This window comes from Elgaria multicarinata, chromosome 5 (assembly GCF_023053635.1).
Source record: "Elgaria multicarinata webbii isolate HBS135686 ecotype San Diego chromosome 5, rElgMul1.1.pri, whole genome shotgun sequence".
In the NCBI taxonomy this organism is placed as follows: domain Eukaryota; kingdom Metazoa; phylum Chordata; class Lepidosauria; order Squamata; family Anguidae; genus Elgaria; species Elgaria multicarinata.
Window position 1 is genome coordinate 48,001,012 of NC_086175.1, and position 17,488 is coordinate 48,018,499.

The 17,488-nt window shown below is 42.7% G+C and overlaps 1 protein-coding gene across 5 annotated transcripts in view; it reads right to left on the bottom strand.

Moving 5' to 3' along the window:
* The window catches only part of HERC2 (HECT and RLD domain containing E3 ubiquitin protein ligase 2), a 120,236-nt gene that overhangs the window by 29,259 nt on the left and 73,489 nt on the right, over window positions 1-17,488 (bottom strand). For all 5 annotated transcript variants that reach the window (XM_063126299.1, XM_063126301.1, XM_063126302.1 and 2 more), the window contains exons 62-75: window positions 17,132-17,213; window positions 16,881-17,052; window positions 14,943-15,087; window positions 13,311-13,536; window positions 12,182-12,353; window positions 11,330-11,516; window positions 10,828-10,968; window positions 10,111-10,302; window positions 8,082-8,235; window positions 7,250-7,357; window positions 6,466-6,597; window positions 5,201-5,359; window positions 4,973-5,091; window positions 3,886-4,011 (exon numbers count right to left, since the gene is read on the bottom strand). In XM_063126299.1, the coding sequence (XP_062982369.1) occupies window positions 3,886-4,011; window positions 4,973-5,091; window positions 5,201-5,359; window positions 6,466-6,597; window positions 7,250-7,357; window positions 8,082-8,235; window positions 10,111-10,302; window positions 10,828-10,968; window positions 11,330-11,516; window positions 12,182-12,353; window positions 13,311-13,536; window positions 14,943-15,087; window positions 16,881-17,052; window positions 17,132-17,213 (2,115 nt within the window). The remainder of the gene's footprint in view (window positions 1-3,885; window positions 4,012-4,972; window positions 5,092-5,200; window positions 5,360-6,465; window positions 6,598-7,249; window positions 7,358-8,081; window positions 8,236-10,110; window positions 10,303-10,827; window positions 10,969-11,329; window positions 11,517-12,181; window positions 12,354-13,310; window positions 13,537-14,942; window positions 15,088-16,880; window positions 17,053-17,131; window positions 17,214-17,488) is intronic.

The following is a 17,488-nucleotide window of genomic DNA, read 5'->3' on the forward strand; positions in this document are numbered from 1 at the left end:
ACGATGGAGTCGTGAAGCGTCTTTGCTCTGGCCAGAGGAAGGAAAGCTTTGCCATCCAGGGATGATAAGGTCACCCCTATAAAGTCTATCTTCCTTTGAGGAGTTAGAATGGACTTCTCTTCGTTGACCCAGAGGCCTAACGAGTTCAATAAGTTGAGGGTCGTAGATATATTGTCTCGTAGCGTGGATTTGTTCTCCGCTACCAGCAGCCAGTCGTCCAGATATGGATAGATGAAAATTTGTTTTTGTCTTAGATGGGCACAGACGACTGCCATCGTCTTCGTGAAGACCCTGGGCGCCGTCGAGAGTCCGAAAGGGAGAACGGAGAATTGGAATTGTTGAGTTCCAATGGCGAATCGCAGGTAAGGTTGATGTGACTCCCTGATCGCTATATGGAAATAAGCGTCCCTCAAATCTACCACCGCGAACCAAAGGCCTGCGTGAAGGAGTTGGAGTACCGAAGAAACCGTTGTCATACGAAATTTCTTGGGTCTGATGTAGTTGTTTAGATTTCTCAGGTCCATGATAGGTCGAAGACCGCCATCCTTCTTCGGGACCGTGAAGTAGCGGGAGAAGAATCCCTGGTTGATTTGATGTGGTGGCACCGGAGAGATAGCTCCCTTCGCTAGGAGGGTCTGGACTTCGAGGAGAAGAGGTGCGGACCGTGCTGTTACTTTCGGTCCCGAAGGAGGAGGAAGGACATCGAATTCGATGGCGTAGCCCTGCTTGATGATAGTGAGCACCCAGGAGTCGGTTGTTATTAACTCCCATTGATGGAAATGGGGTGCTAGGCGGTTCAAAAATGGTGGTAGATTTGGGGCACGGGAGTCAAACCCGCTGTTTTTTGCTAAAGTCAGGTTGACGTTTATCGCCCTGGAATCGACTCTGGAAGGGCCTCTTCTTCTGCAACTGCTGTTGTTGTTGCCTAGGATGGGGTTGATAAAATGGCCTGTTTTGGTATTGTTGGGCAGGTGGTTTTGTCCAACGACGCGGTTTGTATTGTTGGGATGGTGCATTGAAACCCATCCTTCTAGCTGTCGTACGGGCCTTATAGATGGTATCTAGTGCCTCGTCCGTCTTGGAGTTGAAAAGTCCTTCCCCGTCGAAGGGTAGGCTTTCAATTCTGGTTTTGGTCTCAGTTGTCAAATTAGCAGACCTGAGCCAAGCGTGCCTTCTTAAGGCTACGGCGCCCATCATAGCCTTGGAATGGCAATCTGTCTGGTGTCTCGCCGTGGACAGTTGCTGCCTGGCTATGGCAGTAGCTTCAGATTGAAATACCCTGGCTAATTCCCTTTTATCTTCTGGAAGGTGATCACACAGTGACCCTATCTTCTGCCAAAGAAATAGTTGGTACCGGGCCATTGTTGCTTCATAAGTGGCTGCCCTGATGCCAAGTGATGAGGAAGAATAAATTTTTCTCCCAGTTACATCGAGCTTCCTGCCCTCTTTGTCGGTAGGTGCCGAGTGGGATCTTTGTGATCGGCCTTGTGCCGATTCCACAACTATGGAGTTGGGTTTTGGGTGTTGCAATAGAAAACCCGCGTCCTTGTCTTGAATCCTGTACATAGACTCTAATTTCCTAGAATTAGGCTGATTGGATGTAGGAGTCTTCCATGCTAGCTGGGCAGTTTGTATTAACGTTTGAGGCAATGGGATGGCTACCGGTGCATTATCTTCGGTATGGAAGACATCATAGATCTTGTCTTGCACCTGGTCTTCTGGTTTTTGAATATCTAAACCTAGGGATTGAGCCATTCTTAGAACGTGTTCAGCAAATCTCCCAGAGTCATCCGACGGCGAAGCTGGGTCAGTTGAGTAGACCGCGTCTTCTGGTGATGGGATTGATGGAGCGATCGAGAGCGCAGATTCCGAATCCGAAGGATAGTCATTGTCTGGTGAAGAGGGCGCCTCAATTTGCTGTTGAATAGGCTGCAGCGCTTGTTCTTGATGTGGTGCCGGTCGACGCGGAGACGCGTCGACTCGATGTCGAAGGGTTGATGCTGGCGATGAATGGTGAGACAACGGAGGAGCCACCGGCATTCGACAGACCCTTGTCGGAGGCGGCGGATAAGCAAAATATGCTTCCGGAGGGTATTGTAGCCTCCTTCCCTCGGGAAGGTAGTCGTGTGGCCGATAGCCTTCCCAGTCATAGTACCTATTTTCAGGTCTATAGTAAGCAACCTGGGAAGATCGATCCCAATCCGGCCTAGGAGACTGCTGCACTTCAATTGGAGCAGGTCTAGGGGTTCCAGGTCTAGGCACTTCGGCCGCCTCATCTGTTGTTGTGAGGCGTGCCGGGTCTCGTGTTGAGGCCGCTGAGGCCGAATCTCTGATTTCCCCCTCTGAGAGGCTCGGGGGCTCATGTTGTCTTCGCCTAGCGGGTGTCGATACCATAGACGGTATCGATGGCTGGTTCGGTACCGAAGAAGTTGCCGTCGCTGTCGGTAGCGAGGTCGGCACGGTACTGCTGGATTTTGATTTTCCAGAATGCCTCGGTGAGGACTTTTCTAGCCTTTTCTTCTTCTTCTTCTTCTTCTCCATTTCGGAGGATCTAGGAGTCCGGGCTTTTATTGAAAGTTTTTTAGCCGCGGAGCTCGCTAGCGACCGTCCTGGCGTGAGGGGTATCTCAGCCCTATAGTGCGCCACGGTCTCATCTCCCACTACGAACGAGGATATTTCAAGTTCGGTATCGGAGGTTTTTGTAGGCGGTTTGTCCATTTTGGCCTTCTTTGGCTCGGTAGCTCGAAGCGCCTTCTCCCACAAGATAGAGCGAAGTCTGTCTGCTCTATTTTTGCGCGTCTGCTTTGTGAACGCCATACAGTGGTGACACGATTGAACTTTGTGGCTTTCTCCTAAGCAGAGTACACACAGAGAATGCCCATCCGTCGGCGGGAGTTTAGCCCCACAGGACACGCATTTACGAAATGGGGCCTTCACTGCCATTCGCCTCAGCTGAAGCGTTGGAAAAATTTGTACTATATCTACTAATATTTTTTTTTTTTTATAGGAGAAAAAGAGAATAGTTGAAAGAGAGTAGAAGAAAAGGTAAGTATATAAATTTTTAGTAGAAGAGATTGAAATAGTTCTTTTCTGGAGGTTAGAAACTAGCGTCTAGCACGATGGCGGACGGAAAAAAACTGAGGTAAGGGCGGGAACCCACGGTACATGCGCAGTGGCGTGGAGGGGGGGTTCCCGCCCAAAAGCGTGTCGCTTAGCTATTGGAGGTTCCGATCTAGGTCTCAGCGCAGGCGCAGAGCCCATATGTGTGATGCATAGAGACCACGATGAAGAACCTGATGCTGGATCAGACCGAGGGTCCATCTAGTCCAGCACTCTGTTCACACAGTGGCCAACCAGCCATTGGCCAGGGATGAACAAGCAGGACATGGTGCAGCAACACCCTCCCACCCATGTTCCCCAGCAACTGGTGCACATAGGCTTACTGCCTCGAATACTGGAGATAGCACAAATCATCAGGGCTAGTAGCCATTGACAGCCTTGGCCTCCAGGAATTTATCCAACCCCCTTTTTAAAGCCATCCCAATTGGTGGTCATCACTACATCTTGTGGTAGTGAGTTCCATAATTTAACTATGCGCTGTGTGAAGAAGTACTTCCTTCTATTTGTCCAGGATCTCCCGCCAATCAGCTTCACGGGATGACCCCAAAGTAATATCATTACTGGATGATCTTTTGTAATCTTTTCAAGTCCATGGCTAGGCTTTGTTGTAAAACTTCTTTCTCCCAACCCAACCCCTCTTTTTATCCAAGTCATATTTTTAGGATTGATGGTTCTGATGGTTCAAATTGATCTGCAACCAATGCTAAAAGGCACCCCAATTCTGGTTTCTGAAGTTTGCAGCTTTTGCACTCTGTGTTATATTACCTTAAAGAAAGGACTGTGAAGTAGTTGTTTGCCACCTCTGACAATGGGATCTTCATAATCAAATTGCCGCTGCAAAGCTTCGGGAAGGCCTTTAACTAGAGCGGCTAAGGCACTGCCAGTGAAACTCTGAAAAAAATACATCAAAAAGCAGTAGTAGCTTCTAAGTGGCTATTATCACCATCATTTATTTATAAAGCGCCATAATAATAATAATAATAATTTGTTACCCACCTCTCCCTCTGGATCGAGGCGGGATACAACACAAATAAAAACACCATAAAATACATAAAACTAATTCAAACATTTTAAACCAGTGCATCATTAAAAGCAGCACACCATTAAAAACTGGCATCTTAAAATTCAACTGGGTAGGACTGCCGGAAGAGATCAGTCTTTATGGCTTTCTTAAATTCTGGAAGAATGTTAAGTGTACATGGCACTGTACAAAGAGCAAAACAATAAAACAACTCCCTGCCCAAACAGCTTACAATCTAAAAACGTAAAAGTAGAACATAATAAAATTTTAAAAGATAAAACTGGGGGGGGGGGGGGAAGGGGGGTAGGGAAGGAGCAAAATTGGAACCCAGTTTTCCAGGATAGATACCAAAGGCTTGATAATGGCTGCACTTTGAAATGAATATGTGGTCATTTAAACTGCCAAACATCACTGAATTGTTTTGAGGGGTGGGGGAAGAGCTCATCCATGTAACTACAGAATGCAAGTTTGCAGCTACACTGGTACTGCCTGAATGGCTACAAAGCAAATTTGTTTATTCCTGGTTTTGTGGTTATCATCACACAATGCACAATTTTTTTATTATTACATTTCTATACCACCTAACAACCGAAGCTATCCTAGGAAAATACTCAAGCAACTTTGACTAAGCTAATATCCGACTACAACCTGGTAACTTGTGTGAAATCAAGTGTATAGTAGCATTTCTGGAAATAAAACATTATTCAGTTCTAGAGCTTGAAAAAGCCACAAAAGGTATTGCGGGAACGTTGCTAAGAATTACTAGTCTTACAATTTAACCCAGCATTACAGCAATATCAAGAATTCAGTTGGAAGGCTTGTATTTCTTACCATAGTTCGTGCTTCGCCATCATTATCTCCCAGTATTCGATTGATGTTAATTGACTGGCCAAACTCAGTAGTTAGCAACTTTCGCAGTCTTTGTAAGGCCCACATTCTGTGGCCAGCAGCTAAATGAAAAAGAAAAAAAGGATGCAATAGGAAGAAAAGTAAATGCAGTTGTTTAAAACTCTGTGTTTAAATATAAAACCAGAAACATCTCCAAAACTTTGCACCTACCTAGAGCACTCAGCTGAGCACATGCTGCTAGTGAGGCTGCTAAACGAGGAACTATGCTCCTGTTAGAAGCAAAATTCAAGCGGAAATCCAGTAAACATGTTACTAAATCCATTGAGGGGCAAGAAAGAATGCAGCGATCTGAAAGAAGGTCTTTTGGACCTGTGGGCAAAAGACAATATTAGCCACTCTTCCACTTAACATATGCACTCATAATTAAAAGAAAGACTATTAACTGCAACCTCGGCCATGGGGAAAGGTAAGGGAAAGAAAAAATTGTAAATATGGATCACAGCATAAACAAAGCAACAGTGGCTTTATAACAGAGAGTTTAAATCTGGTCTAGATTCACATGGCCCTGCTATTCCTAGAATGCTTACAACTATCACATGATAACTAGGCCATCAGAAGGTTTTCTCATGCTGACTCTCCAAATGATAGCTTTTTTATAACAATGGGTGCCATCAATGGAAGAAAAGCTCACACTGGTTGAATTTCTCATCATGTAAATTAGGTGTAAAAGCAAAGGTGGGTAACCTTTGGGGGCTGTGAGCCTATTTGGCAATTTGAGAAACTGTCCTGGGCACCACCACAAAATGGCTGCTATGGGAGGCATGGCAAATGACAAGTAACCTGCCCAAAAGACTGAGTAAAATGCAAAGGTGGAGTCTGAGCCTCAGCACACTAAACCACCTCTTTGAACCCACAGTTTTCAGAACCAAAACAAATCTATTTCATAGCAATCCCTGCTGCCAGTAAGAAAATACATTCTTGTTTTTAAGTGGGAGGGGGGTAAGGCACAAAGAAAGGTGTCTGCCGTCATGTTATTTAATGCAGACATACTCTTTCCTCCTGTTTAAGTTAGGTTGCTAACACAACTTGTCCTGGTAACTAGGCTCAGGTTAAAAAGAAAAGGAATGCATATGCCAGTAAGAGATGTATGGATTTTACTGAATCAGTTTCATCTGTGTTTCACAGACTGTCAGCTCTGCAGTGCATTCCGCAGCCAGCTCATTGACAGAATCAGATTGTTTAGGGATGTACAAGAATTTCATTGCACTTGCATAAGCACACACTAGCATGAGTGCAAATTTAAAGAAATATGGACACAAACGCAAACACACACCAAGTAAAATATGGTCTGCTGCAGAATCTAACAGTTGGACTCATAGAAATCTGAACTCATTTAAATCTGTTGTTTATTTCTCCAACATCTCTAATGCCAGTACAATTAATAATTCTGTCCTGTAGCCTTCTATGACATTCACCTGCAGCTGGCATGATTGGATAAACTGTGAAGCGCCAGCCCCATCCATTCACAGAACCGTCACTGATGAATTTCCATTTTAATTCATCGCCTGGAATGCGCAGTTCACTTGACCAGTCAGACCATTCACGACCTGTAAGGTTGGGATGAAAGAGACAATTTAGACTGTATGTTCTACAAGGCAGGGATCTGTTCTTTCTGTTATTTATAAAACAATGCCCTATAAAGCACCATACACAATGTAAGTACTCTTGCCAACAATTTTTAGTTTCACTGAAGACTGCACAAGCTATTTCCAAAATGTAATACAGCTATTAAACACAAGTTGCAACATAACTCTAGTTGCAGCAGGTCAATAAGAGCAAATAAAAATCCAGATTCAACTATTACTGAATATTTCTCCTGAGATACTACAAGTAGCAGAAGCCTGGCAGTAGTTTTCAGGCCCAAACAGTTGTTTTGTTTCACAACTTCTCACGACTACACTAAAGTATAAGATTAACAAAGCACAATGAGAGCATGAAAAGGCAAATTAAAAAATGATAAGTAACAAAACCTCAACAAGGTATTCTACTTGTGTCTACAGGAGAAAGTAGGGGGGAAATATATCAACTATATTGAGAGTTAAAGTTTATGTTTACTTTTCTGTAGTACTGCCTGGTTTATCAGGGTTCCAAGCTATCAATAAAATAACCTGCAACATTTAAAAGTTTTGCTGATAACCCATGAAAAGAAGATAAAATATCCAACACATGATGAAGCACTCTGACATTTTGTGCCATTACCTGATCTGACAGAAACTATCCGGTTGACCCCATCCATGACAGTGAGCGGGTCATGGCGTCGCTCTGTAGAACACTGGCGGTCAAATTCTACTCGAAGTCCTTCAGCACCTAAAGATTAAATACCATGGAACCAAAACCAGAGGTCTTTTAACAACTTAAAAAATAATAATACTTCATGTTCTTCATGTTTTGATCAAATGTTTAGTGCTGTACATTTAGCAAGATTATCTTTCCTCCTGGCAAGATAGTTTAAAACCTTGCATAATGAATATCTGAAGTGCAATCAAACAGTATTAATAAGTTTGATTGCACTTGTACTCATCAAGTATGTGTAAATACTTGATGAGTACAACTCCAAACTTGTACTATAGCTGTTTAAAGGCTCTTAGGTGTGCTGTGAACCAGTAACATGGAAGTTTTTACTACAGCAAGAATTTTGAAAGCATTTTAATGGACAACATGGACATAACAACTTCTGACTTAGCCTAAAATATCAACCCCTCAGTTATGTAATAATGGATAACAGATATAAGAACCACTATATTGCATAAGCATTGTGAAATAATGGAGAAGTTTTACCCTTTTATCATTCTAACCATTACAACTGTATGCCCAAGGATGATTAAGCAATCCTTACATAACCTTAAGGACAGTTCACACACCACTTTTGGGTCTAATTCAAAGAAGCTCAAGTGGTTCAAGATGGAACCACACAGTCATTGTGTTTTAGAAAGGAAACTGAAAGCAGCCCTATATATTCACAGAATAATTTACAAAGGAGGCACAGATGCGGTTTCCATTTTTCAGTGTACACCTTATGAGAATTTAGTACCTGGAATTTTAACAGTGCCACTGGTGGAAGTATCGTCTGTATATGGATGACTACTTTCCACCACCACAGGTTGGGAAGAGAGACGACCACTTTGTGAATCAGTTGCCACATCTTCCAACTCTGTAACACACAGCTCCAACAACATATCAGCAACCTGGGGGGGAAAAAACTCGTCTGTGATTCACTCTGTGTAGAAATAGGCTGGGCTCACACAACACACTAAACCGCCTTGCAAATAATCCATGGTGGGTTGGTTTTTTGCAGAACAACCCACAGTACGCCCAACAGATGACCAGGCTTGTTGTAGCTTGTTCTCCACCTCCATCCCCCTCAGTCATCCAGCCAGCTCTGGCATGGATCCCAAGTGTATTTTCAGCAGAACCCATCTTGTCTCCTCATTCTGGCCCCCACCCCACTCCCATTGCTGCCCTTTTTCCTTCAAAGTGGAGTAGGTAACATACAAGGAAATTGACAAGGCGAGCCTGCAGATAGGATATTTTGCGCACACTTGCCAAGGATTGGTAGAAAAACAGTACTAAGGGAGAGAAGGAACTCATATGCGCAATTGAGAAGCACCAAAAAAGGGGTAAGAATGCGAGAGCAATAAGTGGACCAAAGGGTGAGGACGGGATGATATCTCCCACTTGGCAATGAAAGCCTCTCACTATTAAGTGTTGAACTGACACTTGTCAGTGTCCTCCTCCCATTCAACACTTCCATGAGTATCCAGCTTGTCCAGATAGGGCAGATATTGGCTCCCCACTGCTTTTTGAGGGTCTTTCTCAGAGCTGTTACTGCTGGGGTTACTGCAGACAGGTGAACCTGCGCTCTTGTGCAAGAATGAGAAATAATGAAAATAGGGCCTATTTGCATACTTCCATAGCCCACAATTTTTTTTAAAAAAAAGGTGGCAAACAAGTGACGGACCCTCCTAAGTGCCGTTTGGGCATCGGTGGAAAGGCAGTCACTGGTGAGGGAGGCTGGGATTGCACAGGTGAAATCACAAAGAGTGGCACGGATTTCTTTTCTGCTCTTGCCAAGCAGTTCTGTAGCTGATCCTGGTAACCCATGATAATATCACTTTCCAGGGTTTGGACAACACAACAACCTACCATGGGTATGAACAATCCTATAGCAAGCCATGGGTTCTCAGAGTGGCTTGTTCGGGGTGGGGGGGGTGGGAGCCCCTAAAAAGCCATCCTGCAGAAAATGCACCGGGTTCAGACAACGTAACAATCTACCATGTCTGGCTGCCCATAGTGGGTCGTTGTGTTGTGCGAACCCAGTCACAGATGATCCTCTTTCCTTTCAAAGTTAGTCAATGCCTCAAACCCCGACAGCCACTGTTCGTCAGTGTTGACAATAGTGGGTTAGACGGACCAGTGGTCTGACTCTGTATTAGGCAACTTCCTGTGTTTCTATGTTCTAACTGTAACATGTCCTGTTCATGTGTCTGCCTGAACAAGGGATAGCTGAAAGTGTGTAGGGCACAGGAGTGTGCTTTCAATCTGTGCCTCCATTGTGCCCGAATGCATGGGCTCCTCTGCAGATCTTTGCATGTTCTTCGTGAACCTCTGAAAATGGGTTTCCACATATGTTCAGCTGAGTGCACTTAGACACCTCCGTGGAATTGGGAACCCTGACTTGTCTGTTCAGAGCAAGGGGAGAAAAATCCCCATGAAGCTTTCTTCAAGAAAAACTGAGGAGACATGAACAGAGTTTTCCGATCCATCTGTTACACATGTACGCACCTTCCTTGTAAAATATCGACCTTGCTAGGTCAATCTTTAGAAGTGGAAATGTTTCATCTCAGTTCAGTTAAAGATTACATGGAGTAATGATGGACACTTGGAACACATATTTAGGAATTACACTTTGCATGTGTGGGTGTGCATGCAGTGACATTCCTCAGTGTTTGCTGCAGGTTTTAACATCTCAGCATTTTAACCATTAGGAATTTCAGTATACTTGAAAAGCATTAGAGGCATAGAGTAACCAATGCAGTCAATTTGAAGTCACATTAACCCACCTGAGGGTAAGCCGTGCCCATGCCGGACAGCACAGCGGAAAGAACATCCTTTCCCTTCTCTCCAGCACGACTGGACACAGCCAGCTTCAGCAGGTCAACCATAACTCGGGTATCATCTGGGACCAGGAGACCAGTGAACTCATCCAAGTACTGGGGCTCTGGACCAGAGACTTTACTTTGGCTTTCCACATCCTTTGAAATAAAATGGAAGACAGATGAAGAGAATACATGGACATCTTTACCCATGAAGGTGAGTAAAGATAGAAACTCTCACTAGACAAGACCAGAGGATGACCCACCAAGAAAGTGCACATTTAACTGCTTTGGATTCTACAGATTATTTTCAGTCTACCTGCAAAATCTGTATTTTTACCATTTCAAAATACAGAGGAAATGATGCATACAACCACAAAGTTGTATTGTTTATTATTAGATAGTTGTCGCAGCAATTCTAGGCTAAGTTTATGTTTAGATTCCACAGAACGTTTACAGGAGAGAATGAAACACAATGAATGCTAGTCCCAAAAGAGGCAGTTAACTGTTTTCTGTTCTAATCACGTAAGAACAGTTTCTACTGTATCTGGCCACCCAACAACCCAGCTTGCACATGGTGCATCATATTATATATTCTGCATAGAGACTCTCAATCACTAAGCACATTCAGTTAATTTTAGAGAAATATTATCATTATACATAAGTAAAAATGAGCAAGCGTACTTCTTTGGTTTTGGTCATGGTCTCTGCTATTATACTGGCTGCTCCGGGATCATCCGTGACGGGAATGAAAGGGCGAGATGAGGCTGCAGAAGCAGAGGGAGTCACAGCAGAAGGGGTCACGGCATCTTCTGTAGAAGCCACCTAGCCAAGCAGAACAGCATGAGAATAACGAACAGAGCTGGTAAAAGCAGATACAGCAGGATTGTGCAAAACAAAACAAAACAAAACAACATTGTGCAATAGTGCCTAGAGGTTACACTACTTTTAGTGTCTGAAAAGTTTTGGTAGTTTATTTTCTCAGCTGTGGTTGATTCACCCCATGTAATTATTATAATACACAAGCTGGATTGCAAATAAAACAAAATAAAATATTTTATATTGCAATTCTATGTCTAGGTCGACCAACAAAACTACTACTGAAAGTTCTCCAGAACAGATCAACATTAGTGCCCATCTTTTATAAAAGTTCCTTTCTGATACTTTTATCTGGGGAAAATAGTACCTCCACTCTCCTGTCTTGCCATGGGGTTGGACTCAGTCTCTCCTCTACATCTATTGCTAGCATACTTTCTTCCCCATTGAGAGGACTGCCTGTGGAAGCAAGGTCTGGAGGTGGTGCGGGAGAAGAAGACAAACATTCCACTGGTGCAATCATACTTGCAGGCATCAATGCTCCAACCACAGCATCCCTAAACCAAAAGGAAAAAGTTCAGCGTACCCTCCTATTACATTACACAGTTGCCTCATTGGACAGAAAAGACAGCAGTTTACCTCGTGGCCTTTTTATTAAGCTATGATCAAGTTATATATAATCGTGACAGCTCATCCAGCATTAGAGACCGACAACCCTCATAATCCAAGCATTCCCAATAGATGTGAGGCCAGAAAACTGAAGAATTTAGGTTATCATCCCTTCTAAAAATACATGGTAAGAAGGAAGGACCAAGGTGAAGGGCTTGACGACAGGTAAAACATTTTCAAACTTAAAACAAAGCCATTTCTTAAGAACACTTTTGCTTGGTCTGCTTTGGCTACATAGAGCTGCGTGAGCTCAAATGCATCTGTTTTAAAAAGCCACTAAAATCTGACCTGTTAAATAAGCTGCTTTAACACCAGACAGAAACATCATGTGATTGTTACTACATCCATTGGTCTGAAATGCCCTGGCAGCAGCATGGATAGGTTTTATCTCTCACATACATGCACACACACCCCATCACTTCTCAGCTGATGCAACAGATCTTTAATCATTTCAGAAAGTTTACTTGCATGATTTTATTAAATAAGAACTAAGTACAATAACCAATATGATATGAAAATCGATTTAACTATGAATCTTTATGCACATGCTCACCTGGCATACATGATTTGCAGTGCTGTCAGTATATGAGATAAGGCCTGCTGTTTGGCAAGGTTGCCATCTAGTGACAAAAGGATTTTGGCAAGTGAAGGCCGGTTAGGTTTGGAGCTGTTTACACCATTGATTTTGTTACTAGCAGCAGAAGAATCTGCATCTGATGGGACACCTATAGGAAATAAAAGATTTCCAAGTTTTCCATGACGAAAAATGTATACACAGAATTCTCAAAGAGCAGTTACACACAAGGAGATCAGATCAGGCTAGTTTGGCTCATAACGTCTTTGTACTAAATGTCAATTCACAGCTATATATTTGCTCCTTCTTTCTTTATTTATTCATAGGTTCTACTTCCTCTGTCCCCCCAGCCCTGCCTCTCTCGCTCTCTCTTACAACTCAAATTGACCGCAGAGAAAATTTACAATCTACCATTAGACTGACTCATGCTAATTAAAAGAACGTATCTGATTTGTATTTTTAATTTTAACTGTACAATTTCAGTTTAAGGAATAAGTATCAGAAGGCACTTTTTGGAGAAAGACCCTAAAGAAGAGATCTTTGCAACAGACGCATGCTGAAAGCATGTCCACTGTTCTTTCTTTCCTCGCTTTCTAGCTAGGCAGCACGGTCCTGCCTAGCAACTAATTTTTAACAGAAGCCATGCTTTGAACTGCAAAAGAACTCGAGAGCCAGAAACCTTGACTACAGCAATGACTATCACACAAGACAAGGCACAGTCCAAGCCTTTCACTCACAGATACAGTCACGTATCAGCCACAGAGCTCTTTGGCAGAGCATTCCCTCATGCGCTTCAATGGCTCACTACTTTCCTGGGTTTTGGCTTGTAACAGAAGTTAGCAGCTGAGCAGCACAAGCGCCTGTGCTGTTGTTAAATTGGCAGCATGGGGATAAAAGAACCTTTTGTCTGTGTCCCAGATGGCACAGAAAAAAGCAGCTGAGTTGTCTAGGAAGGGGAATCAAGGGCTATGGCTCAGGCCAGATGGGAACATCCTGGGGATTTGAGCTGCTAGACCTGTGGAAGGGTCTTCTTTTTCCACAACCCAACAGTAATTTCTTCACTCTGCTCCTTCCTCTACTCATATAAAGGAAATAAATGTCTTATTACCCAAATAAGATGCGCCTAAAGGGTCTCTAGCTGTTTGAAAGAGAACTGGTTCATGAACAGAGGGGGTAGCTACATCCATGGTCGTCCAAGCCACACTATGGGAAGATCCACATGCAACACGGGTTATTTTCTGGCCTTCTAAACCCTGCACGAGAGTGGGCTTTCTGTTGACTGTAGTAGTCCCATTTCCTTGCTGCCCATGATCATTATCGCCCCAAGCATAAACCTGCCAACAAATCAAATGAATATATACATCACTCTCGTCAGTGAGTTTTTCATATACAGCACACATAAAATAAGTGGAAGAACTTAATACATTAAGCCACAGAATAATATATAGAATTCTGCTCTGAATCTAATTATGTACTTATATGACCCACTGCTGATGAAAAGTACAGGCTAAGCAATTGTTTTAGGACTGCAGCATTCACATTTTGGAAATATCAGCTTTCGAGGTTTTAGCTGAATGGCAAACAAACAGCACAGAAAATGTTTTAGTCAATAAACAGATTTAGGTTCTCCGTAATTTTTAGTTTGAATGAAACTGGAGCAAATTGCTATGATTCTGAAAAGGCTTTGGTTTGTTTCTTATTCCACTACACTAAAATGAAATGTAGCGTAGCTTAAAAAATTACATACTAGCTGCTAGCTGACGCAAAGTCCAAATACAGACCAAACAAGTATGAAAAATAATCTCAGGAAGGAACCACCCACCCCCATCAGTGAACCTTTTCCCTCTAGTATTTTCAAACACAACAACATCACATCCAAAACATGCTTTTCTGGTTGCCATTTCTGAAGCAAGGTAGGTCTGGCAGTGAGGAACAGGGACTTTTAATAGTCATGGTACCTCACCTCCAGAATGCCTTTCCTGTCCCTCCATCTGGGTTCCTCATTGGTGAATTTTTAAAATAACTTGAAAATATTGTACTTAACAGGATCTGATGCTGCTGTTAAATGTCCTGCTACAGAATGCATTACTAGCTAAGAAACAAAATCTGACAAATATTATCCTATTAGCAAGGAGAGGTCTATTTGGCTTTTATAAATTTTAACGGACCACATAGTAAAAACAATTATGTCTTTATTAAAAATGGTGCCAAGGCAGCTAACAATAATAAAATAGAGATTAACATTAACATAAAAATGAATCAATTAAAATCACAGCAATAAAAGAAATATGCAGCACCCAACCGATTAAAAACTCCTACAGCTTACACACCAAAGGCCTGCCTAAATAAAAATGTTTTTGCCTGCCGGCAGAAGTAAAACAGAAAGGGTGCCAACCAAGACTCCTTCAGCAGGGAGCTCCAGAGCCTATGAAAGGTAACATAGGAAGAATTGCTTCTGAATTTTATCTATGAAAAGATTAAAATTGTATTTGAAAATAGCCTTCAACATCATCAGAAAAAGTCACTACTGGTCGAGTAGTGGAAGCATAGCTAAATACTGGCAATAGTTTTAAGATATTGAGTTATTCTGCTGCAGCATTCAGTGCTACAACATTTACTAATTTACTGCCAGGACGTCAAAATTAAGCCCGGAACAAGTTATGGGAAGTAAATCCCATTATTTCAATGGGAATTACTAGCAGGTAATTGTCTTCGGAGCAGGTAGACAAGCTTTCCTTACCTGCCCTGTGTCAGTGACTGCTAGGCAATGGAGTGCACCTACGGCAACATGCACAATTTTCTTCCCCCTCAGCCCTTCCACTACTTGGGGTTTTCGCACATGAACATCAGTACCATGTCCTAGCCTGAAGTAGTCTCCTTTGCCCCTGAAGCCAAAACAGAACACGGTGAATTCAGAACACTTACATAGCTCTAAGCATTTGAAATGAACATGCTTAAAACAGCCAGAGATATTTTTTTAAAAAAAAAATTCTCTCCACACTTGAACAGAAAAGGTAATCAAGTACTGGGGACAGTTGAGATGCTATGACCATTTTTCATATTTTGCATAGCGCCCTTTTCCTTCCTTCCTCTGCCCCCACCTCACCACAATCCGTGCCATCTTCCATTCTGTTTTACAGGAAAGAGCACATAGCAGATTGGCAACTCTTTTGCTTGTGGTTCAGCAATTGAAGGAGAGGGCACTGAATAGCATAACTCAAGGAGATAGATTTGGCCCAGGGACTCCTGATCCGTAGCTTACAGTTTTTTTAAAAAAAGCCGTCTAGGTTTACTTTTTTCAAGCTCATCCGTCAAATCATATGGTTCATAAGACACGATAAGCCAACGTGGTTTTCACCATGGGTTGTTGAAGGTAGGTTGCTGTGACTTCTGAACCTGTAGTGATTTTCTCATAGTTGGGTGTTTTCCATGAAAAAGCCATCATGAAAAACCGGGCTTGTTGTTGGGGTGTTCAGGGTGGCTTGATGTGACATCAAACCAGGCAGGGCAACTTCACTGTGGGTGGCTGGGACTGGCTAGAGAGCCGCCCAGTAAGAGTCTTGAAAATGCCACTCCTTGCGATTTTGCTAGTGCCTCTAATATCCTTCCTCATGCTTTGTCAAGGCTCTCTGCCCTGTTCGCCGAAAAATCTTGAAGAAAGGACAGTGGAGAGTGTCCTAACATGTTCTCAAGTTTTTGTTTTTGTTTTTCAATCCTGCACAAGTGCGCACATTTGAAAGACAAAGAGCTTTTGGGGTAAGTATAATTACTTCTGTAGTATGTGAAACAGCCTTTAAAAGGGGAGTGTTTCACTAGCAAGCCAAGCACTGAAGATAAGGATGAAATTGACAAGGACATTGACGAGAGGGGAATATCCTTATGCTTGGCTAAATAGCAAACAGGAGGTCTTGTGCTCCTGCGCACTTGTGCAAAACCCAAATTACGAAATAAAAATAATAATTTGCGAACACGTTACTGCCTTTGGCAATCTGATGCCAGGGCTAACTGGAGTTTCCTTCAGTGGCAACCCCAGAGGTTCAACTGCAGAAAGTGTGCTGATGAAAGGAATGAGGGAACAAAGATTTCTGCAGCAAGGATGTCTGGGATACGTGCCAGGAGCAGACTGGAGCACTAGAGGGAAAGAACCGATGGCAAGCTGCACTGGGCCCAATCGTCTATTGGGAGTAACGTGGGTTTTCGAGCAAACAAACAACCCATGGTGGCTTATCTTCAGGGTGGCTCAGTGTGACATGATACCTCCTCCAAATGAGTATGAATTCCTCCCCCGCCCCCTGACGTAAGGCTTCTGAACCAGTGTACCAAAGCAAAGGACTAGTTTTCAAGTGGGACAAATAAACTGTTTAGTTATAAATTTGTTAGTAAAGGATTCTAGTTTAAGAATTTCGGAAAAGAAAATTTACAAAGCCAGTGAAATTTATGCATTGAGCTTACTCTTCAAAATTGCACAGAAAAGATTCACATGATCATCTGACATTTCTGACCTTTGATTAGTCTTGCTGAGTTACATGTAAAATATCTGTTTTGCAATGTACCATATTGTATTATTCTTAACAACTTGGTTGATTTTATGACAATAGTGAAGAAATCCAATTAGAAAACAGCCATAGCAACTTTTATGTTATACATTTGACTTTACAATTAGTTAAACATGACATACCATGTCCATACCACCCCAGACTTGGTAAGAGCCAAAGAGAACTGAGCTCCACATTCAATCTGGCAGACTCCCTGGCCATTCAGCCTTTCAATATTCTGAGGAATGTTGCATCCTTCACTGCCTCCTCGACCCAGTTTTCCAAAGTCTCCATCTCCCCAGGAAAATACTAGCCCTAATAAAAGAGGCCTGCATTAAAAACTGTAACTGCAATACTGCAATATTACAGCTGCAATAAGGAGGAGATTGCTTACCCTCATCTGTCAAAGCCAGAGTCTGAGCATCTCTGCTTCCACAAGCAACTTGAATGACCCTATGACCAAGAAGCACCTTAACCTGTAATATAGAAAACACACAGTCTGAAGTGCATCAATTTCAATTTGTATACTATTCACTCAATTGAGAGACACCTAAACCTTGGCCAATTTAGGCCAGAAATTCAATTTGTTACAGTGAAGTGTTCCTAGGCCAAGGAAAAACAGAGTTGAGCCTCTCAAAAGGTATGCATGCTCTTATTCCAGGTCTCAGGACTGGCAGACTGAAAGAAAAGGGAAGTAAGGCTAAAAAGGAGATAAGGTAAACTGGGAACTTTGATGTTTGTGAAGGGCAGA